At 41.5% G+C, this 27,423-nt stretch overlaps 1 protein-coding gene across 1 annotated transcript in view; it reads right to left on the bottom strand.

Moving 5' to 3' along the window:
• Positions 1-147: 147 nt before the first annotated feature.
• Positions 148-27,423, bottom strand: part of emilin2a (elastin microfibril interfacer 2a) — an 88,392-nt gene continuing 61,116 nt past the window's right edge. Inside the window, exons 5-7 of the mRNA XM_073043678.1 lie at positions 22,719-22,940; positions 4,618-4,749; positions 148-2,881 (exon numbers count right to left, since the gene is read on the bottom strand). Coding sequence (XP_072899779.1) covers positions 2,550-2,881; positions 4,618-4,749; positions 22,719-22,940 — 686 coding nt within the window. The 3' untranslated portion in view covers positions 148-2,549. The remainder of the gene's footprint in view (positions 2,882-4,617; positions 4,750-22,718; positions 22,941-27,423) is intronic.

Raw genomic sequence — 27,423 nt, 5'->3', positions numbered from 1 at the left:
TAAACACTGGAGCAAAAAGAAAGCCTATTGCAACATGATACCCTGCAGAAATGGGTCTGTTGCATCAAATAGAAATGGTCAACAGTATAATTAAGATGAAGTAGTAGAGAAATAAACATTATTCACCCATGAAAATTACATCTGTCATTGTGTATTAATTCAATTATTTTAATACCAATTAAGTATAGCACAATGGTAAAAATAAAATTGTATATTTTACAAAAAGTGTTAATTAGTCTATAATGGTGAAAAGGATAAACAACATTAATAAAACAGTAATCTATCCTCACTGGTGACAATACTTGAGACCAGATCATTCTCTTGATAAGACATGTCAGAAATTCAGCTTCATTCCAAGTGCAAAATACTTCTGCCAATGTTGTTTCCATTTTTGGAGGTGGGGATGGGGCTTGTTTCCATATGTGTTCTGTGTCCACGCCCACTATCATCCACCCATTTTACAGTAATCATAAATTGTGCTTTTATCATTAGCAAATGTGCTTTAATGTTTTTAATAATTGCAAATAAAAATGAACAATTTCTTAAAATTAGTTACACTAGGTTAACTCATAGGGCAACATTAATGTAGATTTCCCTGGGCCTAAAGCTTAATCTTTTCTAAAACTGGAAGAATTGGTTGATCATACAAAATTATTTTAAAAAGGATTGGAAATGCTCAACTGGTCAAAACAACTCCTGTAGAGCAAAGGTTCTCTACAGACACTGTCAGACTTGAGTACTTTAAGGCTTTTTTTCATTTTATCCCCCTTTTTAAAAGTGGAGGTCTAACTTTGAACATTAAAGTGAAATACTCATAATATGGTAAAAGACCTACTCTATCATCCCTCAAGCTTAAGAGTACCCAATAATGGAACAATAAAATATGATACCTCCAGATAGCAGTGGTGGGAAGGACATGATTCACTCAGACCTTGCCACATTTTCTTCTGAATACTTAAGTGAAAGATCTTATTTAAAGGTTGCCATAAAAATAGAACTTCCTGAATTGAAACAGTGAATGATTTTTTTATAAACTCTTAAATGCATTGTTTGAAATTAAAATTATGTAGTTCTAACAGTATATAAAAGCATGAAAATGGCATTAGCTATTAAATTTTAAGCTGCATTAATTTTCAAGTGTTCTCTGAATTAAATACTCTGGCTTGTTTAGAAAAATGGTTAAGTGTTACCATGCTAGATAATTATCTAATTGTATGAATTATTAATATTCATCTTTTTTCCAAAAGACAGTTATATTATTTAAACTTGTAGCAAAAATGTTAATTTATTTATAGCAAGTATTATGAAGCTAGCAATGGTTTATAGTCTGAGTTATGACCTGAGTTCAAGGTGGTTTATAGTGTGATTGGTTAATTCTGAATTGCATTCCATCCACCACATTTTCCCACCATTAACTGTTTATTTTACTTACTTGCTCTGTTCAAAGATTTTGCCTAATGTCTTTGGTTGCCCTCCTGGCAATTTAATATTTTGTTAAAACAAAGCAAATGTCAAAACAAGGAAATGGCTCTCTTTTTTCCCCATCTATCATAATCCTCCTCCCCCCCCCCAAAAAAAAAAAGTCTCAGCATTTTTAGCAAAAAGCACGAGTCATTTTTTTTGCTTGCAATATGCAGGGACATGTAACAAGAGAGCATGAAACAAAATTTTACTTGTGCAATGTACCATCACATTTTGGATCTTGACTTGAGGTTTTGATTTTGTTGCTATGCACCCAAGCTGCTTTGAAATGACTTTTTCCAAGCATAATAAACTACTGTGTCCATTAGCACAAAGCTTACATATAATAAAGCACAGCTTGTTTAACTTTGTAAATTATTACCTTAAATCTTTGTAGCCATTGATGCAATTTTATTTTAATCGCTCCAATCAAATTACTCCCAAGAGGAACTGTTCATTAGAAAATTGTCATTGGTAGATTTGTGGTACCATTCAAATATTAGATTAAATGCTACTTTAATTAAAATTCAAGGGTAGGTTTGCAAAAATTATGGGTTATTTTCACTTGATTCAACTGCAGTGAGGGGAAAATCCAGGTTTGTTAAATTAAAACCAGACGTTTAATAAGACTAAAAATACCCACCCCAAAATATTTAAAAGGCAATTATTGTTGCTACCCCATGCATATAGCATACTCATCATTAAATATGTAAAACAATAATGACCTTTCCTCAGCTGACTGAGCTTGGAATCCATGACCTTTGACATTCAGGTAAACTTTGTCAACAAGTAAAAATATTATTTAAAAGTTGATCTTTACCTCTCCACTTGAATTTTATTTGGTTAGTGTAATGAAATGTGATCATAATCCTATTATTGAAAAGGTTATTTAAGAGTATCCAATAATTAAAAACAAACCAGAAGCTTATCCAGAATTCTAACTGTGGATTTAACCCTTAACATTGAATTGACATTTTATAAAATAGTATTTTTTTTAACTGTCAAATTCAGGAATATCCACATCCTTTCACACACGCTAAGTCATTGTGTGTTTTTAAGAGTTTATATGGCCTGTGATTTCAAGGTAGCTAGCTCTGAGGGGATGTTTCATATAGCAAAGTTCCACTGAAAGCTGAATACATTTCATCTGTGTTGACCAGTTTACCATCAATCACAATAACACTCACTTCATCTCCAACTTTAAGATTCAGAATAAGGGTGAAGGTCCCAACTCCTCCACAGATCTCTCTTCTCACAAAGGGTCTTTGAGATTCCAACAGTTCAATCTGATAGCCAGAAGTGTCCATTTGCATGATACTTTGATTAGAAACAGAGAGGATTGCTTCAATGTGTTCGTTCCTCTGAGGAGCAAGGACTGCAGTGATTAGGTACTGTCCCTCAAAAGGTGCTGTAAATATACCTGGAATAAAGGTAAAGGTAATTTGAATAACCCTTGATTATACCTGTGAATCACTGAATCAGACATCTCAGATATGCCTTTCACCAGCATTAGTTTGTAATTTCAGATTTCTCTCATCTATGCGATCTCCAGACCTATCTTTTGTTACCAATTTAATGCCATTTTCACCATGTTATATTCCATCTCACACATTCTCTCCACCCCACTTCCTTCTCCGTGCCCTCCAAGCTGTGTCTAAAACTTGTTCCAATTTGAAGGAATGTAGTCAATCCAAAATTATTAACTATGTTTCTCCTTCACTGACTTGAGTATTCCAGCATTTATTTAAATATTCTTCAATTTCCATCTCAAGTTTGTTAGACACAAAAGTGTTCTGCTATAAAAGTTTTATATGGTTTTGTACATCATACCAACTTATAAAAAAGATTGTTTTAAAGGCAGCGAAAGTACTGACTTCTTGGTGTATCTGGACAATGGAAAATCAATTGCATGGTTACTGGGGCTTTTAAGAACCGATTTATATCAGAGATTATCGAAATTTCTAACCTGTTGCTGTTTTGTACATGAAATCTCCACTTTGCTTTCCACGGCTTTTTAAGTCTTTAGAAATACTAGATTATCCACATTGGTTAATGAGGTGAACCAGTTTCAGAAAAAAGCCAGTTTACACTATTAATAAGTGGGAAAAGGATAATGTTTCTTCACATTCTTTGTTTGCAGTGTTTGTGAAGCTCCTGTTAGATGGTGGCGCGTATACATGCACTGGCCTCTCGGGAGCCAACCAAAGGTGCTTTATCTTTGTTAAATGTGTTTTTGTTCATAGTAAGACTATTCTTGACTCCAATAACTACGTATACAGCAGGTCCACCACATCAGGGAGCTCCTCATTGTTGGGAGTAGGTGGCTGAGATGTCGTAAGAGCCAGCCAGCCAGCGGTTCAGAAAAGGTGAGTTGGCCCATTGGACTGAGAGAGTCCGATTGGTCCGAGCATTTTGAGTCGAGCTGGACTGAGGGATACAAGTCAGGCCATCGGGCCACAGAAAAAGCTGGATTAGGTTCAGAAGAGCTGATCTGGGTACAGACCATGTTGCTGCCTGCTACCCAGAGGCACAGTAGTTGGTGTCTTCGAGTTGGCACAAAGGTGGCATGCAGTGAAACTGTGACTGCCTTTTGCAATCACAAGACCCTGTTGGACATAGATTGCTGCAGGCCTGCTTCCCTTACTTGATGGTGAGGCAGCTGCGTCCCCTCTGTTGTAGTGACCACTAGGCCTCAAGCCAATGGCTTCTGTTGTAGCCAGGCACAGTTAGGAGTGGCCTCTCATGTCAGATCTGTCTTTCAGTTTTGGATCAGTGGAATTATGGGCTGGACTGCCAGGTACCATCTATTTACAGGTCTTGTCACTCTGGGTCTTGGACCAAAAATGTGTTTTCTTACATGACCATATTCTTTTTTTGCCTTTCTCATTATTTTGAATATGCGTATGATTTTCCACCTTGGCCTCAGAGGAACACTGTCTAATTTGGCTGTATCTATGTATGTTTTGAATGACAATTAAACTTCATTTGATTTGCGTAAAAATAAATGGAATGGCTGGCACAAGTCAGCCTGCAAAATCTACCCATATCAAACCTACCAAAAAGATTGTGCAAAGTGGAAAATGGATACCACCAGCATTTAATAAATAAAAGGAGGTGAACAGGTAAGGAAGAAAACAAAGATAATTGAACAGTTACCTGTATTTGTATCATAGTGATGTCCATCATTAACTAAAACTTTATCGAATCGGATAATCCCTGCATTGCCAATAAAAGGTTTTTTGGTCAGGCCCACAGAAAAAGCCACATGCTTTGGAACAACTGTACTCTCTGAAAGGAAGAAAGTATGTGAGACAACATCCCATAAACAATACTGTGAATATCTTCTACAGTGGAGTTCTACTTCAATTACACTGTTTGTACAGAACAGTTCTTCGGGGAACATTTTAAAGGTGAAAGTGTAAGGTTCACCTGACTATAGAGTTCCTGGTATGGGGGGAGTATCATTTGCAGTCATATCATTAGCTTTTTAATAAATTAATTACATACCCGACATTCATGATTTCCTGCACATTACTTCTTGTAGGAAGCTTGCATCTCATGACAAAATAGTGCAAGTTTAATAGCCCTCATAAGTAACTGCAAAATGAAAAACTACAGATGCAGGAAATCAAAGTAAAACAGGAAATGCTAGAAATATGCAGGAGGCCATACAATTGTTGCGAAGAGGAACATCTAATATTTCAGGTTGAAAGCCTTTCAAAGGAACCCGGAACAACAGAAAGATAAATACACCTTTGTGCTTATTCAGAACCTACCCTTGAATTGGAAATGGTTGGTAAAACATGAAAAACTCCGATCTCCCATTGTTTCACATGATGGTATTCAAATAGAAACTATTCTACATTTCAAAATTATTCCTTGCCATGTCAGTTTACCTAGTTTTCTTATACAAAGAGTGATGCACCATCAATAACTCTCTCTGAGATGTAAAGGCGAGATATCGGCTTTTATTGACTGGAAGAAGGAACAAGCAGTGGTTGACCACCACACTACATCCTGGAGACAGAGAGGCCGGGCTCAGACCTCAATGGCCTTTATACAGGGGTCTGTGGGAGGAGCCACAGGAGCAGTCAGCAGGGGGCGTGTCCAGACAGGTATAGGTAGTTCACCACATTCACTTCCCCTTTGTTTTAAAAGAGAGTCCCCATGTGGCGAAGTTTCTTACAAGTATATTTACAGGTTAAGTCTATCAGATGGTCGAATCTGTCGCTGCGATCTACGTAGCTCCGGCTGTGATTGCACAGGTGCCGGTGGTTGTGCTGGTTCCGGCCTAACTGGAGGTGTCAGCCCACTAGGCGTCAGTGATCCCTCACGCATGTGCGAGGCGCCTGGAATATACGCGTACGAGACGCCCGGTATATGAGTGTCGTGAGGAGTCTGTGTAGGGCTTGGTGTGCGCGGTGTCACCTCGGGTACAGGGTTCATAGTTACCGTGGAGTGTTCGGGGTAGTGGTCTGCTGCTCCTGCGGGCGCCAGGTCGCGGACGGAGACCGTGTCCTCCCGCCCATCAGGTAAGACCACGTAGGCATACTGGGGGTTCGCATGTAGAAGGTGAACCCTCTCGACCAGCGGGGAGTATTTATTGCTCCTCGCATGTTTCCGGAGCAGCACTGGCCCTGGGGATGTCAGCCAAGCCGGTAGGGTGGTCCCAGTGACAGACTTCCTGGGAAAAGAGAATAGGCGCTCGTGAGGGGTGGCATTGGTGGATGTACATAACAGGGAGCGGATAGAGTGGAGTGCCTCAGGGAGGACCTCCTGCCATCGAGAGACCGGCAACCCTTTTGACTTAAGGGCTAAAAGTGTGGCCTTCCACACTGTGGCATTCTCCCTCTCCACCTGTCCATTTCCCCGGGGATTATAACTCGTGGTCCGACTAGTAGCAATGCCCCTAGCTAGCAGGTACCGGCGCAGCTCGTCACTCATAAAGGAGGACCCACTGTCACTGTGGATATAGCAGGGATATCCGAACAGAGTGAAGAGCTGGCGCAGGGCTTTTATGACAGACGTGGTAGTGGTGTCAGGGCAGGGAATGGCAAAGGGGAACCGCGAGTACTCGTCGATAATGTTGAGAAAGTAGACATTGTGGTCAGTGGAGGGAAGGGGGCCCTTAAAGTCAACACTCAGTCACTCAAAAGGGCGGGTGGCCTTGACAAGCTGCGCCGTGTCAGGACGGTAGAAGTGCGGTTTGCACTCAGCGCAGATCTGGCAGTCCCTGGTCATCGTCCTGATGTCCTCCAGGGAGTACGGCAGATTCCGGGCTTTCACGAAATGGTAAAATCGGGTGACCCCCGGGTGGCAAAGATCTGCATGGAGGGCATATAGCCGGTCGAGCTGCGCGCTGGCACACGCTCCCCAGGATAGGGCATCAGGGGGCTCATTGAGTCTGCCAGGCCGGTACAGGATATCATAGTTGTAGGTGGAGAGTTCTATTCTCCACCGCAAAATTTTATCATTTTTGATTTTGCCCCGCTGTTGGTTGCTGAACATGAACGCAACTGAGCGCTGGTCGGTCAGCAAGGTGAACCTTTTGCCGGCGAGATAGTGCCTCCAGTGCCTAATAGCTTCCACTATGGCCTGGGCTTCTTTCTCCACCGCGGAGTGCCGAATTTCAGAGCCTTGAAGGGTACGAGAAAAGAATGCTACTGGCCTGCCTGCCTGATTGAGGGTAGCAGCAAGCGCGAAATCGGAGGCATCACTCTCTACTTGGAAGGGAATGGTCTCGTCCACCGCATGCATCGTTGTTTTGACAATGTCCCCTTTAACGCAGCTGAAGGCCGCACAGGCCTCAGCAGAGAGGGGAAAAGTGGTAGATTGACCAGGGGGCGGGCCTTGTCTGCGTAATGGGGGACCCATTGGGCGTAATAGGAAAAGAAGCCCAGGCACCGTCTGAGGGCTTTGAGAGTGGTAGGAAGACGGAGTTCTAACAGGGGGCGCATACGGTCGGGATCAGGGCCAATGACCCCATTTTCCACGACGTACCCAAGGATAGCGAGTCGGGTGGTTCCAAACACACATTTGTCCCTATTATAAGAAAGGTTCAGGGCTTCCGCCACTTGGAAAAATCGTTGGAGGTTGGCGTTGTGATCCGGCCAGTCGTGACCACAGATGGTGATGTTATCTAGATAGGGAAATGTGGCCTTCAGTTGGCACTGGTCCACCATCCAGTCCATTTCCCTCTGGAAGACCGAGACACCATTTGTGACACCAAATGGGACGCGCAGGAAGTGATAGAGCCTGCCGCCCGCCTCGAAGGCGGTGTAGGGGCGGTACTCTGGGCGAATGGGGAGCTGGTGATAAGCGGATTTCAGATCTATTGTCGAGTACACCTTGTACTGAGCTATCTGGTTGACCATATCCGCGATGCGGGGTAGGGGGTACGCGTCAAGCTGTGTGAACCTATTGATGGTTTGACTATGGGACCACCTTACCAGTTTGGCTGATGTCCCCAGGGCCAGTGCTGCTCCGGAAACATGTGAGGAGTAATAAATACTCCCCGCTGGTCGAGAGGGTTCACCTTCTACATGCGAATCCCCAGTATGCCTACGTGGTCTTACCTGATGGGCGGGAGGACACAGTCTCCGTCCGCAGAAGTAACACTGCGCGGGCTTGCGACTGGCAGCAGCCGTGGTCGGGTTCGGGGAGTTCGTGGAATCGCGACTGGCAGCGGCATTGGCGAATTCGCTCGCGGGAACCGGCGGCGGCGGGGTCTGAGGTTTCCACGGAACCGGCGGGGGATCGCACAGCTGGACAGCGTCAGCGTTGTGCAGAGCCACCTCCGGCATGTCGGCCATCTCGATCGCTGAGCGTAAGGTAAGATCGGCATTTTCCAGCAGCCGCTGGCGCATGTACACTGACCTGATCCCTGTAACAAAGGCGTCTCGTACCAGCAGCTCCGAATGCTGTTCCGCCGTGAGCGTTTTGTAGTCACAAGTCCTGACGAGTGTCTGTAGGGCTCGGAGAAATTGGGCGCTCGACTCTGCAGGCCGCTGTCGTCGCGTAGCTAAGCGATGTCTTGCGTAGACGGTGTTCACCGGCCGCAGGTACTATCTTTTGAGGGCATCCAGTGCCCCTTCGTAGGTCGGCAGGCCTCTGATAAGTGAATAAACTTTTGGGGTGACCCTCGAGAGGAGAATTTGGTGCATAACAGCGGGTTCAGTTGCACGAACCTTTTCCAAGTATGATTGGAAGCATGCAAGCCAGAGTTCAAAGGCAAGAGCTGCTTCAGGGTCTTGGGGGTCCAAATCCAATCTTTCCGGATGTAAAACGCTTTCCATGTTTTAAAACTTCCAGTCAATTAAATTGATGCACCATCAATAACTCTCTCTGAGACGTAAAGGCGAGATATCGGCTTTTATTGACTGGAAGAAGGAACAAGCAGTGATTGACCACCATACTACATCCTGGAGACAGAGAGGCCGGGCTCAGACCTCAATCGTCTTTATACAGGGGTCTGTGGGAGGAGCCACAGGAGCAGTCAGCAGAGGGGCGTGTCCAGACAGGTATATGTAGTTCACCACAAAGAGTTAGTTCCTTTATAAATTAGGTACACCAATGCATAATAAACAGGAGTAGATGGCCATGTGGAAACCTCAGGCCTGGTCTGGCATTTTGTAAGTTCATATTTGTGGTGTTTGCTTCCTTTGTGCAACCATCTGGTAGCAAACTGAAAAAGGAGCCCAGCAACATTATTGTAAAACAAGGAACTCTCCAGACTGGTTTGGCAAGTTTCTGCACATAATCACTCTTAGTCTAAGTTGATCACATGACCTTCTACTTAAAGATAGCAGCAGCTTTAAAGTCGTTCACCCTTTAAATAGCTAATATTTAAATAAGCACAACAATCCACCCTCCACTTTATAAAAGAAAGAAGTTAGCATGGTGATATCAAAGGTGTCAGATTACCATACTACCTACCAAGGTGGCAGATATAACAATCCAGAAAATTGAGTTAACACAAAGTACACTGCAGATGCTGCAGTCAAATCAACACGTACAAACAAGCTGGATGAACTGGGTCTCGGCCCGAAACATCAACAGCGCTTCTCCCTATAGATGCTGCCTGACCTGCTGTGTTCCACCAGCATTTTGTGTGTGTTGTTGTTTGAATTTCCAGCATCTGCAGATTTCCTCATGTTTGCTGGATGAACTCAGCAGGTTGGGCAGCATCCATTGAAACGAGCAGTCAACATTTCGGGCCGAGACCGTTCGTCAGGACTCAACAGAAACTTGAGTTAATTAGTCTCAGTAACGATGACCTAGTGACAAAAGCACAAGAGATTCTACAGATGCTGGAAAACACACACAAAATGCTAGAGGAACTCAGCAAGTTGGGCAGGATCTATGGAGGGGAATGAACAGTTGAAGTTTCGGACTGAAATCCTTCATCAAGACTAAATGAGCAGCAGCCAGAATAAGGCGAACAAGTACAAGTTGGCAGGTGATAGGTGTGAGGGAAGGAGAGAGGAAGTAATAAACTGGGAGGGGATGGGCAGAAGAGGCAAAAGGGCTGAAGAACAAGGCATCTAATAGGAGAGAAAAGTAGACCATAGGAGAAGGGGAACAAGAGGGAGATGGAGTGCAGATCTCCCAGTGGCCACCCATTTTAATTCCACTTCCCAATCCGATCTGTCTATCCATGGCCACCTCCACAGTCATGAGGAGGCCACACTCAGGTTGGAGGAACAACACCTTATATTCCATCTGGGTAGCCTCCAACCCGATGGCATGAATATTGATTTCTCTAACTTCCGGTAATGCCCCCCACCCTCCATCTCCTTCACCATTGCCCATCCCCTTTTCCCTCTCTCACTTTATCTCCTTGCCCACCCATCACCTCCCTCTGGTGATCCTTCCCCTTCTCCTTTCTTCGATGGTCCTCTGTCTCTTTCAACAATCAACTTCCCAGCTCTTTATTTCATCCCTCCACCTTAAAGGTTTCATGTATCACTTTGAGATTCTCTCTTCCCTCCCCCCAACTTTTAAATGTACTCCTCAGCTTTTTTTTTCTCCAGTCCTGACCAAAGGTTTCAGCTCAAAATGTCAACTGTACTCTTTTCCGTAGATGCTGCCTGACCTGCTGGGTCCCTCCAGTATTTTGTGTGTGTGTTGATCAAGAATAGTCTTCGATATTAAGAGAGTCATTGAATATGGGACAATGCAAGACATTGAGGTAAGAGATAAGGCTCCATCCTACTGGATGGCAGAGCCAGTATGTGGAGCTGAATAGCATACCTCTACTTCTGTTCCTTAGTTTTTTGGTGGGTAAGGATGGTAGACTTACTTTCCCTTTTAAAACAAAACAAGTTGTTGGAGGAACTCAGTGAGTCAGGCAGTGTCCCACGGAGATAGTCAATATTTCAAGCCAGGACCCTAAATCAGACAATAGAAATGGTCTTGACCCAAAATAGTAACTATACCATTGCCTCCATGGATGCAGCTGATACGCTGAGCTCCTTCAGTTATTAGCTTTTTTGCTTCAGATCTTTGTGTTTGCTCTCCCATAATCTAGTCAATTGTATCAAAATATCAGTTTTTAAACCAGATGAAATCATGCAACATCAGAATCGGGTTTAATATCACTGGCATATGCCGTGAAATTTGTGACATTGCAATATACAAAAACACTAAATTACAATAAGAAATACATCTTTAAAATAAAAAAGTAGTGCAAAAAGCGAGCCAAAAGAAAATCGAAGTAATGTTCATGGGCTCATTGCCCATTCAGAATCTGATGGCAGAGGGAAAGAAGATGTTCCTAGTGTTGAGTGTGTAGCTTCAGGCTCTTGTACCTCATCCCCGATGGTAGCAGTGTGAAGAGGGCATGTCCTGGCTGATGGAGTCTTTAATGATGGATGCCACCTTTTTGAAGCATCACATTTTGAAGGTGTCCTCGATGCTGGGGAGGCTAGTGGCCACGATAGAGCTGGCTAGATTCACAACTTACTGCAGCCTTTTCTGGTCCTGTGCAGTGGCCCCTCCATACCAAACGGTGATGCAACCAGTTAGAATGCTCTTCGCAGTACATCTGTAGATACTTGCAAAAGTTTTTGGTGTCATACCAAGTCTTCTCAAACGCCTGATAAAACATAGCTGTTGTCATGCCTTCTTTGTAATTGCATCAATATGTTGGGCCCAGGATAGATTTTCAGAGATGTTGACACCCAGGAACCTGAAACTGCTCAAGCCATCAGGTTGGAAAGGTTATCAGGCAGAATTTGAAGTGTTGCTCTTCCAGTCTGATAGTGGCCTCATCATAACGGTAGAGGAGGCCTTGGACTAACATGTCAGAATGGGACTGGGGATTGGAATTAAAATAATCGGCTACCAGGAAAGCCTGCTTTTTTCAGATGGAGTGAAGCTGCTGACATAGCAGCTTTCTAATCTACGTCGATTTCACCAATGTAGAGGAGGCCATAGAGGGACGAGTAGATGACCCCAACATATTTGCTAGTGAAGTGTTACCTAACCAGGAAGGACTGTTTGGGGCCCTGAATGAAGGTGAGAGAGGAAGTGAATAGGCAGGTGTAGTACCTCTTCCGCTTACAGAGGTAAAAAATAATAATTTGGCATAATATCTTGGTCTGAAACTGATCCGGAAAACTTACAAAGAAAAATAAGAACTGAAATGACAAACTTTAGAGAACACTATTCACACTAGAACACACTTAAAATAACACTACCTAGGATAGAAGGAGGAAGAGGAATAATGGACATAAACAAAATTACAGAAGTCAGATAAAACTTCAAAGGACATATTTTCATCAATGAAAACAGGATTCAGCATTCGAATTGAACATATGCAATTCTGGTAAGTACACAGCACTAAACTTAAACTTAAATGAAAGCACAACCCAAAAAAATTAAGACATTATCACTACTGAAGAAAGAGTTAACAAATGGAAGAGCATGACCCTCCATGGAAGACATCCCCACGATCTGAGCAGGACAGATGTTGATAAGGAGGTGTTAAAAGACTGGCTCAGAGTTGGAGACTCTTCTTAGAAACAAGACAGATTCCTTATGCCAATACAGGACCAGTTGGTTAACACAAAAAGTACTCAAACTATACATAATAAAAGTGCAACAAATTCAAGATGATAAATGCCAGGAAGAGACAGAAACAAACTCAAACTCATGAAAGACACTATAAATACAAGCCTGACCCAGTTTTAGAGTTAGACTCCTACAAATTATATTACAGATAGGACAATCTATAATAACCGTCCAGATATATTACAGGATAAACAAGACGACTTCATAGATAATAGCCATTCCAAACACACACAACATACAGAAATCAATAAGTGAAAAACACCAGAAATATGCAAAATTAAAAGAAGAAATTGAAAGACCTAGAAACATGAGACGGGTATGTCCAGTTCCAAAAGTCATATCTACAACGGGTATCATCCCAAAGACACTACACATATGTAAATCTCCGGAAAGCCATAATACCGAACACCACCAAAACTTCCTAGCAATTGAGAAGTAAGTGTGCTTGACTATGCACAGGCTTCACCAGCTTGAGTTGAGAAAATATAAAATAGAACAGAATAATAGTTCAGAGTTGGAGACTTCTTCCCAGAAATAGAGGATTCCTCGTGGCAATACAGGACGAGGCAGTTGACACAACAATATTATCAAAGATATATCATAAAACACCAACAGGTTCAAGCCAATAAATACAGAAAATACCAAGAGAAACCAGAAACAATCCAACACCTTACAAGATCTTGCAGCAGTTTAACTCAGTCTGATTACTTATGCAGGAACAATACCAAAAATTCCTTTATTGGGGAAGGGGTAAGAGGGGGAATGGGGGGAAGAAGGTGAAAATGAAAAAGTGCAAGAGAAAAGAGAGAACATGAGAGATGTAATAGTCACAACCACTATTTGCACCTCCCATGGAAAAAAAATGGTGTGAGGCATACAATATTCATGCATAGCCTTTCTACAGCCTTATCATAAACTTTTCCAAAGTCACTTTGCAGAACACTCCTTCCATTTCATAGGCAAGGAAACAAACTTACAAACTGAGGGAATTTCAACAAGCCTCTCCTTACCTAAAATCAAGGACATTCTTATCATAGATGGAGAACAATAAAGATTCAATAGGCTTGGCCTACTCCTGCCCCTAATTGCTCAAATGTTACTCTGATTATAACAAGCTATGTTTACTCTGCAACACCTTCCAAGGTCTTTGTTAGTAGACTGAATTGTTGTATTTCCTTTTCAGTCCCAGTTTTGTCTGTCAACATGTGGCAGCTGACATAAATTTAACAGCAATAGATACAGTGCCAGGTACCAATAGGGAGAGTGAACAGGTTGTAGAAAGGCTTGGGGGGTATAGGTAGGCAAAATCATTTGGTAAGGACATTTCAGATAGGATATAATAGAAACATAGAAAACCTACAGACAATGCAGGCTGTTCTGCTCACAATGCTGTGCCGAACATGTACTTACTTCAGAAATTACCTAGGGTTACCCATAGCCCTTTATTTTTCTAAGCTCCATGTACCCATCCAGGAGTCTCTTAAAAGACCCCATCGTATCCACCTCCACCATCATCAATGGCAGCCCACTACTCTCTGTGTAAAAACATACCCCTGACATCTCCTCTCTACCTACTTCGAAACACTTTAAAATTGTGCCCTCTCGTGCTTGCCATTTCAGCCCTGGGAAAAAGCCTCTGACTATCCACACAATCAAGGCCTCTCATCATCTTATACACCTCTATCAGGTCACCTCTCATCCTCTGTCGCTCCAAGGAGAAATGGCTGAATTCACTCAACCTATTCTCATAAAGCATGCTCCCCAATCCAGGCAAAATCCTTGTAAATCTCCTCTGCACCCTTTCTATAATTTCCACATCCTTCCTGTAGTAAGGTGATCAGAACTGAGCACAGTACTCTAAGTGGGGTCTGACCAGGGACCTATATAGCTGTAACATTACCTCTCAGCTCTTAAACTCAATCCCACAGTTGATGAAGGCCAATGCACCATATGGTGCCTTCTTAACCAGACAGTCAACCTACGCAGCAGCTTTGAGTGTCCTATGGACACGGAACCCAAGATCCCTCTGATCCTCCACACTGCCAAGGGTCTTACCATTGCTACTATTGTCTGCCATCATATTTGACCTACCAAAATGAACCACTTCGCACTTATCTGAGTTGAACTCCATCTGCCACTTCTCAGCCCAGTTTTGCATTCTATCGATATCCCACTATAACCTCTGACAGCCCTCCACACTATCCACAACACCTCCAACCTTTGTGTCAGCAAATTTACTAACCTATCCCTCCATTTCCTCATCCAGGTCATTTATAAAAATCACGAAGAGTAGGGATCCCAGAGGCACTCCATTGGTCACCAATCTCCATGCAGAATATGACCCATCTACAACCACACCTTGCCTTCTGTGGGCAAGCCAACTCTGGATTCACAAAGCCAGGTCTCTTTGGATCCCATGCCTCCTTACTTTCTCAATAAGTCTTGCATGGGGTACCTTATCAAATGCTTTGCTGAAATCCATATACACCACATCTACTGCTCTACCTTCATCAATGTGTTAAGTCACATACTTAAAAAATTCAATCAGACTCATAAGGCACAATTTGCCTTTCACAAAGCCATGCTGACTATTCCTAATCATATTATGCCTCTCCAAATGTTCATAAATCCTGTCTCTCAGGATCTTCTCCATCAACTTACCAACAGGTGAAGTAAGACTCACTGGTCTATAATTTTCTGGGCTATCTCTACTCCCTTTCTTGAATAACGGAACAACATCTACAACCCCCCCCACCCCCTCCAATCCTCCAGAACCTCTCCTGTCCCCATTGATGATGCAAAGATCATTGCCAGAGGCTCAGCAATCTTCTCCTTCGCCTCCCACAGTAGCCTTGTCCAGACACACTGACTCACCCAGCTTGCTGCTTTCCAAAAGCTCTAGCACATCCTCTTTCTTAATGTCTATACGCTTAAGCTTTTCAGTCCACTGTATGTCAACTCTATAATCGCCAAGATCCTTTTCCGTAGTGAATATTGAAGCAAATTATTCATTAAGTACCTCTGCTATCTCCTTCGGTTCCATACGCACTTTTCCACTGTTACACTTGATTGATCCTATTCTCTCACATCTTAACCTCTTGCTGTTCACATACTTGTAGAATGCCTTGGGGTTTTCCTTGATCCTGTCCGCCAAGGCCTTCTCATAGCCTCGTCTGGCTCTCCTAATTTAATTTTAAGCTCCTTCCTGCTATCCTTATAACCTTCTAGATCTCTATCATTACCTAGTTTTTTGAACCTTTCGTAAACTTTTCTTTTCTTCTTGACCAGATTTTCAGTATATTATAGAAATAAGTGTGGTCATCAACTTTGGTTGAAAAAAGACAATGGCGGAATATTGTTTAACTGGTCAGATACTGAATTGGGGGTGTTTCTTTCCTCGTTTTACTACCTTTTCTCTGAAGTGCTTTCTGTGATTTTCACTACATGACTCATCTAATTTTTAGATTGTGCCCTGGTTTGGAATCAACCACAAGAGGAAATTATCTCTCTCAGTATATCCTCCAATTATCTCAAACAGATCACCCCATAATCTTCAATAATCAAGAAAATATAAAAAGTCTCTGCAATCTAGTCTCATAACTTAACCTTTTCATAACTCTGCAGATGCTATTTCTGGTAAAATGGCAGTGCAATTAGTCATGGCAGCTTCCATGAGGTTGATCAAAGGTGTCATTATCTTTTTTAATTGTATTTTTATGATCAGAAGACCCTGCTGGATATTAAGAACTTAAAGTTTTGCAGGTCTAGTCCATCAGTGTTGCTCGTTAGCAGAGAAACTGAAGGAGCTGGACCTGTTGTGGCTCGTGCTGCTGCCTGTGTCAATGCACAAAGCTGGTGTGCAGTCTAAAAGCAAGTGATCATCTTAATCACTTTTCTTGTTGGACCTTCTTAATGTGGAATGCTCACTGATTTACTGGCAAAAGGCAAGGGAGCTGTGTAGCCACGGCCATAGCAGGGACAAGGTCTCAGGGCGCGCTGTTGCTTGTTCACAGCGGGCTAGGAGAAACGAGTTGGAATTGGTGCACGCCACTAGAGTGCTGGGTGCAGTGTGGTGCAGCATCCAAGTGTTTGACTGCTGCCTGCTGCAACGTTCATGGACTCAGGGTCCTGGGCTATTTTTTTGTGTGACTGTATTTTATTAATATCTTAGATGTACTTTATGTGCCTTGTTCTGTGTATGACTGTTGCCACTGTGTTTTGCACCTTGGCCACAGAGTAACACTGTTTTGTTCGGCTGTATTCCTGGGTATTCATGTATGGTTGAATGATGTTTAAACTTGAACAAATTTCCCGAAGTACTGCCTCCAGAATGGAATATAATGGTTTTCAGCCAGAGCACTCTGCAGGTATAACTTCCACCCTGTTCCATCAAAGAGCTGATGGAATATTTGCTTTTGTTTTGGACTTGTTTAAAAGGATTTAGTAATTTCTGTATTTGGACCTCTAATACATCTCAACCCCAGTTCACAACTCTACCCCATTTAGAAAGTAGTCTCTGCTTTCTGCCTTTTAGATTCAAACATTGAGCTCCACCCACCACAGTACTGCCAACTCATTTGACCTATCAATATTACTGTGATATGTTTCAGTCCAGTCTTTCTGTGCCAATAGCTTGGTACCATTGGATATCTAGCTTCCTGGTGCTTCATCTAAGTCACATATGAACACTGTGAAATTACAACTTCTGAGCCAATCCCCAAGGCTTCAGGATGACTTGCTTCACAATCCTATGGATAGTGAGCTGATTCATCTGTGACCTGTAAACTTAGGTGCAGCATGTGCTGGTTGGAACCCTACATTCCTTCACTCCCCTTTCATTCTTTAGGGCAGGAATTTTTAGTTTACACACCACTGTCTTCAGACGGCTGTAATTCTCCACTTGAAATATGAAACATTACTAGACCAAGAATAATACTGATGATTGAACCAGCTCCCATAAACCCTAGATATTCTTTTAGAACTGATTTCAGCACTTTCTGGTAGACATTCTTTATTTGCTAACTTTAGTGGGTGTCAAGGTATTCCAGTGGATATTCTGCAGTCCCCGTGTTTATTGGGAGGTGCCAGGTGATCAGTGAGCAGCTCCCCTTCCAGGGTCTTCGATGTTTCTGCAGCAACATTTTTGGTAACATAGAAACATAGAAAACCTACAGCACAATACAGGCCCTTTGGCCCACAAAGTTGTGCCAAAGACATCCCTACCTTAGAAATTACTAGGTTACCTATAGCCCTCTATTTTTCTAAGCTCCATGTACTTATCCAAAGTCTCTTAAAAGACCCTATCGTATCTGCCTCCACCACCGTTGACGGCAGCCCATTCCATGTACTCACCACTCTTTGAGTAAAAAACTTACCCCTGACATCTCCTTTGTACCTACTCCCCAGCACCTTAAACCTGTGTTCTCTTGTGGCAACCATTTCAGCCCTGAGAAAAAGCCTCTAACTATCCACAAAAACAATACCTCTCATCATCTTATACACATCTATCAGGTCACCCCTCATCCTCTGTCGCTCCAAGGAGAAAAGGCTGAGTTCACTCAACCTATTCTCATAAGGCATGCTCCCCAATCAGGGCAACATCTTTGTAAATCTCCTCTGCACCCTTTCTATGGCTTCCACATCCTTCCTGCAGTAAGGCGACCAGAACTGAGCACAGTACTCTAAGTGGGATCTGACCAGGGTCCTTTAGAGCTGCAACATTAACTCTCGGCTCCTAAATTCAATTCCACGATTAATGAAGGCCAATACACTGCACACCTTCTTAACCACAGTGCCAACCTGTGCAGCTGTTTTGAACGTCCTATGGACTTGGACCCCAAAATCCCTCTGATCCTCCGCACTGCCAAGAGTCTTACCATTAATACTATATTCAGCCATATTTGACCTACCAAAATGAACCTCACACTTACCTCCATCTGCCACTTCTCAGCCCAGTTTTGCATTCTATCAATATTCCACTATAACCTCTGACAGCCCTCCACCCTATCCACAACACCTTCAATCTTTGTGTCATCAGCAAACATACTAACCCATCCCTCCACTTCCTCATCCAGGTCATTTATAAAACTCATGAAGAGTAAGGGTCCCAGAACAGATCCTTGAGGCACACCACTGGTCACCGACCTCCATGCAGAATATGACCCGTCTACAACCACTCTTTGCCTTCTGTGGGCAAGCCAGTTCTGGATCCACAAAGCAATGTCCCCTTGGATCCCATGCCTCCTTACTTTCTCAATAAGCCTTGCATGGAGTACCTTATCAAATGCCGTGCTGAAATCCATATACACTACATCTACTGCTCTACCTTCATCAATGTGTTTAGGCACATCCTCAAAAAATTCAATCAGGCTCATAAGGCACGACCTGCCCTTGACAAAGCCGTGCTGACTATTCCTAATCATATTATATCTCTCCAAATGTTCATAAATCCTGTCTCTCAGGATCTTCTCTATCAACTTACCAACCACTGAGGAAAGACTCACTTGTCTATTATTTCCTGGGCTATCTCTACTCCCTTTTTTGAATAAAGGAACAACATCCGCCACCCTCCAATCCTCCAGAACCTCTCCCATCCCCACTGATGACGCAAAATTCATTGCCAGAAGCTCAGCAATCTCCTCCCTCACCTCCCACAGTAGCCTGGGGTACATCTCATCTCAGTCCGGCGACTTATCCAACTTGATGCTTTCCAGAAGCTTCAGCACATCCTCTTTCTTAATATCTACATGCTCAAGCTTTTCAGTCTGCTGCAAGTCATCACTACAATCACCAAGATCCTTTTCCTTAGTGAATACCGAAATATTCATTAAGTACCTCTGCTATTTCCTCCAGTTCCATACACACTTTCCCACTCCCACACTTGATAGATCCTATTCTTTCACGTCTTATCCTCTTGCTCTTCACATACTTGTAGACTGCCTTGGGGTTTTCCTTAATCCTGCCCGCCAAGGCCTTCTCATGGCCCCTTCTGGCTCTCCTAACTTCCTTCTTAAACTCCTTCCTGTTAGCCTTATAATCTTCTAGATCTCTAACATTATCTAGCTCTCAGAACCTTTTGTAAGTTTTTCTTAGTACTGTCATAGTTTTGTTTTGGAGCCAGGTTGGAGCTGACAGACCAGATTAGTCAGTCTAGTTTGACCTCATTTCTTCCATGACTGTGTATACGCATTACCAAGTTGAATAAGCTTCCAATATCTCCACCTTGTCACTAGCCTTTTTCTTCTTTTACCCAATTCTGTGCTAATGTTATGTTTATTTTGTATACTGGCAAGTAAAGTATAACTTCTGCTAATTTATGTTTGTTCTAGTCTTGCAGCTGTTGCCAAAAGCTAACTTTTTATTATATTTATACTCTTTAGCCTAGGCTATGATAACAATAAACAAAAGTGGATTCCCTCACCATCAGTAAATGCCTCTGGTACCATGTGTTCACATTTTGGTCACGTATTGATTTAGACCCTTCAATGGATGCCTACCAGAAATCCATAACCTCCATTTTTTACTACATTCATAGGCTTTTCAAAAATCAAATGGGCACAGCTGAAATTTTATGCATTCATTCTGCCTCTTAATCAGCTCACATTTCTCCAGTACTCAGTCATTTTGTCCCTAATGACAGATTCTAGCAAATTTCCCACAACTGATTTCTGACTAATCAGCCTAAAGCAATTTACCTCACACTTCTTGTATAATGGAATGACACCGACAAGTTTCTAATCCAAGGGAACAGCTCCAAACCACGCATTTCTAAAGATCGTGCCAAATACAAATAATTTCACCATGTATTTCTCTTAATGCACTCAACTAAAAACCAACCATCTTTTATTCTTAGTACCTCCATCTACGTTTTCTATTATTTAATCAAGATGGTATCTCCTTTTGATTTATTTTTCATTTTCCTCGCATCTCATTCATGGAGACCAATATAAAATAGATGCTTAGAATGTCTCTCATTTTCTGAATTCAAATTAAAAGTGTAAATGTCTGTCACATCCCCTCTCTCTTTGTTCTTGACATTCCTTACAATATTTTTCCTGCATTCCATTTTCATCTCCTTGCCGCTTTATCTGTCTCCCAGTTCATGAGATCTCTATTGTTCTTTGCATTTGTGTATTTATTTACTTTGATATAATTACATTCTTTTCTTTTTGACCCATAATCTTTAATTACAATGATATACAGTAGCTCTACAGGAATGGTTGTTCAGTACTTTTCAATACTTCCCACTGATGGTTTGTGGTATTAGCTTAGTTTAGTCTTCTGTGGTGAATTTCTCCCTCATTTTTACAAAGTCAGCCTACCAAAGTTTAAAATATTGAACATAGATTTTCCTGCTTCCCCGCAAACTATTGTTTAATTCTGTTACATTAGCAAAGTATTTCGCTACTCTAGATATTGACAAATACAGGTTCATTGCTACCACCATGCATTGTTCAATAAAAGGTGGCCTACAAAATTGGTTTTGATTAATTTAATTCACATTAGTAAATTTTTCTTTTTAAAACAAGTGTAGTGCTAGCTTCCTGATATAGTCTTAAAACTGAATCAACATACTTTTATGTAATTACTAAACTATGAACTTATGTACAGAATTCCAACAGATGGAGCTCTTGCAGTGAATGAACAGTTTGGAGAAAAGGTGGAGGAACTTGAAAGAGAAGAATGAGGTGTATTTACATTAGTGCCATTGGCAAGCCCCCAACTGCACCAAAGCAGTTCTCAATGAAGTGCCTCATTATCAGGAATCATGGCAGCCAATTAAAACTTAAGTTTCACAACTAGCATACAAGTAAATTACCAGGTACATTTAGCCACTCATACAAAGATTCTTTCTCAAAAGATCTGTGGAATATTTATTTATTTAGATACTACACAGTAGTACAGCCTAGTAGTACAGCCTTTTGAGTCGCACAGCCTAGTAACCCTCAATTTAATCTTGGCCTAATCACAGGACAATTTACAAACACCAATTTATCTACCAAGTGGTACTTCTTTGGATTACAGAAGGAAACAGGAGCAGCTGAGGGAAACCCATATGGAGAGAATGTACAACCTCCTTACGGATGGTGGCAGGAATTGAACCTGCATCACTAGTACTGTAGAGTATTGTGGTAAACACTGCACTACCGTCCCACTGTAACCACCATTCAGGATGTCAAATGGAGCTACCTTTTTGTTGTTAACCTTTAGCAAGGCAACTTTCCCTCAATTCTGCTTCAAAAATCAGCCTAGATTGTACCTTTCTGGAATAGATCACGAGTTCAGTCCTGAATCCTATTCAAAGCCAAGGCAGGTATCTTGTAGCATTGTTAAGGATAAGAATTGTCTTTTGTCCAATCGCAGTTCAATAAGATGGGAAAAAAAACCTAATATCTTTCTTTAAAAATCTACTTTTTTCATTTTCTATTAGTGTAACATAGGTAAACCTTTCACAATGTATGTTACAAGTGCTAAAATCGAACAAGATAGTCGTTGTTCTGCTCCGTGCCTTGTGGCACACTGGGCCACTACCTTGCTGTTTCCTTGGCATTTATCTGCTTTATTTATGTGAGGCTGAGTTGCTCGCTCGACGCTCAACCCAGCCTGGATGGGAAGCATGGAAAGGGCTGGCTGGACTCGAACCCCATTCCACTCGCCTTGAAATCTGGTGCGGATGCCACTACAGCACCAACCGCCAATAACTGAACAATACTTACATTTAAATGAATTAAATTCAGTGGACAACAAAGTTATCATGTTTAAATCATGATTCAGCTGAAGCAACCTGCTGGATAAAATAAAACTGGTAAGAAATAAGGACAGACTTGAAGAATTATGGGTCAAATGCAGGCAAGTAGGATGAGGATGATGGGCAACATGGCCAGCTTAGGTGAGCTGGGCCAAAGGGCCTGTCCCCATGATGTATTACTCTTATGACATTCCAATGATCACTCAAAATGCAGCAGCATTACTCAGTAAAATTCAATAGAATATATCAGGCCCAGAGACTCTGTGGATGGCAATATTTAACTGAATGGTGACCACGGGGTTAGACATTAAAAAGCACTGAGTGCTTTGAAGGTTACTAGTGAAACAGAGAAACAAAAAGCAGGCAACTACAAATGGATTCCTTCTGTTCCACAGTAAATACGCAACGTCAATAATGTTATAGAGAGTTTACTTACTGGTCACTCTCTTCTCTCCATAAGGGGGCGGTGTACTTTGTTGTTTCTGCTTTCTGTGTGACTCATCGTTATCTGATGTATCAGCCGATCCCGGTGGACCCGCATAACCTACTTCCCTGAGGACACCACGGCTTGTTCCAGTGGCGGGTAGAAATTTTGCTGTTTTGGATGGAAGTCGTGATGACTCGGGTGTGCCCGGGGGTCCCGCTTGACCTCTTTCCACTTTGTTAAAAGAGAAAAAAAAAATCAATAGTCATTTCTGATCACTCAATATGGTCAAAATATCAGTCACTGCTTGTAGTGAATTGTTTGCTTCTCTACTGAGAATATGGCTACATAAATCCAAAGCGAACCATGGAACCAAGTAAGCTTAAGTCACCAACTTGCTCCTGTAAAAAATACCATTCCCTTTTCTCAGTTTCTTCGTCTCCACCATATTTGTTCCCAGGATGAGACTTTCCCGTCTAGGGCATCAGAAAAGTGCTCCTTCTTCAAAGAACAGGATTTCGCTTCCTCCACCATTGATGCTCCTAATACTCACCCACATCTCCTCCATTTCCTGGACAACTGTGCTCACCCCTTCTACCCATCACCTTAAGAGGGATAGGGTTCCTCTTGTCCTACCACCCCATGAGCCTCCATCATCCAACACATCATTCTTCACAACTTCCACCATCTTAAACAGGATCCTACCACCAAACACATCTTTACTTCCCCCCCCCCACCCCCGCTCTGCACTTTTCACAAGGATGACTCCCTCTGTGGTTCACTTGTCTATTCATCACTCCCTCGCCTCTATTCAGGGTCTCAAACAGTCCTTGCAGGTGTTAGGGTCGGCTACTGTATCTGGTGCTCCTGACGCAGCCTCATCTACATTGGTGAGACTTGATGTAAATTGGGGGGACAGCTTTGTTGGCAATCTCCACGCCATACACTAAAAGTGGAATTTCCCAGTGGCCTATCATTTTCATTTTCTATCCCCATTCCTGTTCTGACGTGCTGGTCCATAACCTCCTCTTCTGCCTTGATGAGGCCACTCTCAGGGTGGATGAGCAATTTTCCATCCAGCTAGCCTCCAAAGTGATGACATGTGCATCAATTTCTCCTTCCAGTAATTCCTTTTCCTCCTCTTCTATTCCAAACTCTAGTCTCTTAACTCTTCTCCTCACCTACGTATCACCTCACCCTGGTGATCCTCTTCCTTCCCTTTCTCCTCAGGCCCACTCTCCTCTCCTATCAGATTCTTTCTTGTCAACTCTTTACCTTTCCCATTCACCTGACTTCAAGCTCATCTTCCTTCCCTTCCCCCACTTTTTTATTCTGGCATCTTCCCCCTTCCTTTCCATTTCAGATGAAGGGTCTTGGCCTGAAACATCAACTCTTTAATAATTTTCATAGATGCTGTCTGATCTCCTGAGATCCTCCAGCATTTTGTGTGTGCTGCTCTCACCAGTGACAAAATGATAGATCATCTAGTTTTGGTGTTGATGGCCTTTGCAGTCAAATAGTCTGTTGACAAATGCTGATCTTTTAACCTACTTTAAGATCAATCTAATCCTTCCCTCCTACATAGCCCTCCATTTTTCTATCATCCATGTGCCTATCTAAGAGTTTCTTAAATGTCTCTAATGTATCTGCCCCTACCACCAATCCTGGAAGGGTTTTCTATGCACCCTCCAGTCTCAGATTAAACAAATTGCCTCTGGCATACCTCCCCTATTTTCTTCCAAATACCTTCCAAATATGCCCTTCATATTTTGCTCTGGAAAAATGTATTTGGCTGTCCATTAGATCCATGTCTTGTTGGATTCTGAGGTTTTAATCCAAGGTTCTTTTACAAGTCAGGAAAAAGGCACAGAACTTGTTGCCTCATGATCATTTTATTAAACATTGACAGGACAAAGAAAAATTGAAATAAGCAGTGATAGAGGTCTACTAGTTGAAGAAAGAGAGAGCAAAAGCTAAGAAAAGTAATTAAAATTAGGATGGCATTACTTTGTGTCAGCTATTTTATACTATAGAAATAGGAAAATTCCATTCAAATTTGTAGATAAGAGTCAATCAACAAGAAAGAACTTATTCAAATAATGCAGAACAAAGACACTTACAGAATTTTCCAAAATTATACTTTGTATAACCAGTAGAGGCACATTAAACTATTAGATGCATATAAGAGCTTCTTGAAATACAAGCAGCAAATTAAGTGTTAAACTGCAAGAAAAATAACAAAAAGTCTAATTTAAGAATTAAAGAATTGGATCTGACAATTATTCCTTTGATCTTAAATCACACATTTAAAATCATTACATTGGAAAATCCAGAAGCAGAAAAACTTGTGGTATCTATATTGAGTATAAAATAATCAAAAACTATTTATTGTAAGGTATGAAATATCAAAGGGTATATATGCAATATATTCGTAGGATTATGTCATGTTTAGGTAGGTTGTGGGCATACTTATGTGAGTTTGAATTATTCTATGAATGATCTCCTTTAAACAAGTAAAAAGATGTAAATTATGATAAGGCATATTAGTATGAATAATATGACTTATAATATTGAGTAATGCTAGCTTCTGAGATTTAATAAATTCAAAGAAATCCCATCCATCAGATTGATATATTTTAGGTGCTTCTTTAGGGATATGATCAGCCAAATTAGTTATGTCTTCAGACTTGTCAGGTATGTAAGTACAACACTTTTTGCCTATGACTGCACATCTGCAAGTTAATTAACAGCAAAGACAATAACAATTAAACAGTCTAACCTAAGAATTAAATAGTCGAATCTAACAGCCTCTTACCAGCTCACACACCTCTGTCAAGTCACCTGTTTGTTGAAATAAGAGGCTTTAAAAGAACTAGTGCCATTCTCTATAAATCTCCTACTTAATCAAAAATCACGCTTTATTAATTAGACAATAACATTCAATAAATCTCTTTGAAGGAAGTAATCTCACCAGAAGAAGTTTAACGGTGGGAATTTCATGTACAATATGTGTTGGCTACTTCCCAACAAAATATCATTTTCACACAACTTAAGTTAATTTCATCAGTAAGCTGGGAAGTGAGAGGAACATGAAACACTGAACACTAGTGTTCCACTGCTGACTAGAGGTATTCCATCAAACACTTGTTCCATGGATCTTGTATGGGAAGCACACTTCCAAACAGAATCAAACAGCAGCAAGTGCCAGCAATTCTAATCAATGAAATTTGTTGCTGTTGTCACTGAAAGAATTAACTATTACCCTGACAGTTAGTTTACTCAAACTACCATACTGTCAAAGACAACACTGCTCTTCGTGGATTAGTGTAGACATTCCCACAGTTCCTAGCTGAGTTAAAAGGCAAAGCAAATTAGGAGAAAAGCTTTAGACACTAGACTCTAAGGGCATGAAGACATCTGAAGATAAAAAATTACAAGCCATGCTAAAGAAGTTGCAATAATTCAAGCTGTAATGTGATTAGTAAAGAAGGCTGCAAAGTCAAGCCACCCAGGAGGCACATCTCTGAGAAAATGGGTTGGGAAAATGACATTTGTTTTTACAAGCAACCATACAGTACAGTACTCTTCAAGACTTCAAGCATGGGAAAGTTACTTAGTTCAAACATTTGAACAGAGGGGGGTATCAATAAGTAACAACTGGGATTTAATATGAAGTCTGAGCAGACTGTGAGAAACAAATAAACAATTACTGGATGAAGTTGGTCATGGTCCAGCCTATTTCAATAACTGCAATTGCAATATATTATCTCCCCAAGAACAGAATTAGCTTACAGTAAACAATCCTTAATTTTGCAGTTACATCTTGAAGCCAGCTGGCTGTGCAATATCCCTGGAGTCAGAAACTGCAGGCACACTGCTGATTTACCACTACGTAGTACAGATTTCCACACTGTCTTCGTCTTTGGATGTAATACTCTTATTAGCCAGAAAATGTTTTGAATATTCAAGCTGTTTATATTTTAAATATAGGCATGCTAAATATGAAGACAAAAAAAACAAGCATGACTTGAGAATTTATCCCAGGCACTATATTATTTATATAAATAAATCGGACAACTTTTTGTAATTATTACAACTTTGTGGTCTTTACTTCAGCAATTGATATTGGATGATTTGCAATGAGAAAATCCTGAACAACTACAAAAGCAGTCAGCCAAACATTGCCCCCAGTGATGATGAAAGCCTACAATTCAACAATATCCCACTTTCAAGTTTCATTGTGGAATTAGTTCAGAGGCAGTAGATTAAAAATAATTTGTAGTTTGCTGGCTGTATCATCTCAGCTGTTAAAAATCAGAAAAGACATTGTCAATTTGTTCAGATGGAGTATGATGTACGGTACTAACATGAAGTAAGATCATTACTGGAACATGTGCATTAAGTGATCAGATACTGTATGCACTCAGTACCTGAGGTACATGTACAAGGTTTAGATGAGCAATACTTGATGAAGTAGGATATAACACATGCATGTCTAAAGACTGACATACATTGCCAATGCTTGACATAAATATATGCGATGCGATGTATAGTATTTATAATTGAAATGCACAGGATATTGTGTGTGTGTAATTCATGTGCATTTTTTAAATATTCAGGATCCGCATGTAGCTGACAATCATATTTATCGACCATCGCTAGCTGCCTTGAAAAGGTACAATGACCTCTTAAACCACTGCAAGTTTTCCAGATGCAT

The sequence above is a fragment of the Hemitrygon akajei genome, chromosome 1 (assembly GCF_048418815.1).
Source record: "Hemitrygon akajei chromosome 1, sHemAka1.3, whole genome shotgun sequence".
Taxonomy (NCBI): Eukaryota; Metazoa; Chordata; class Chondrichthyes; order Myliobatiformes; family Dasyatidae; genus Hemitrygon; species Hemitrygon akajei.
This window is presented reverse-complemented; position numbering and strand designations above follow the sequence as displayed.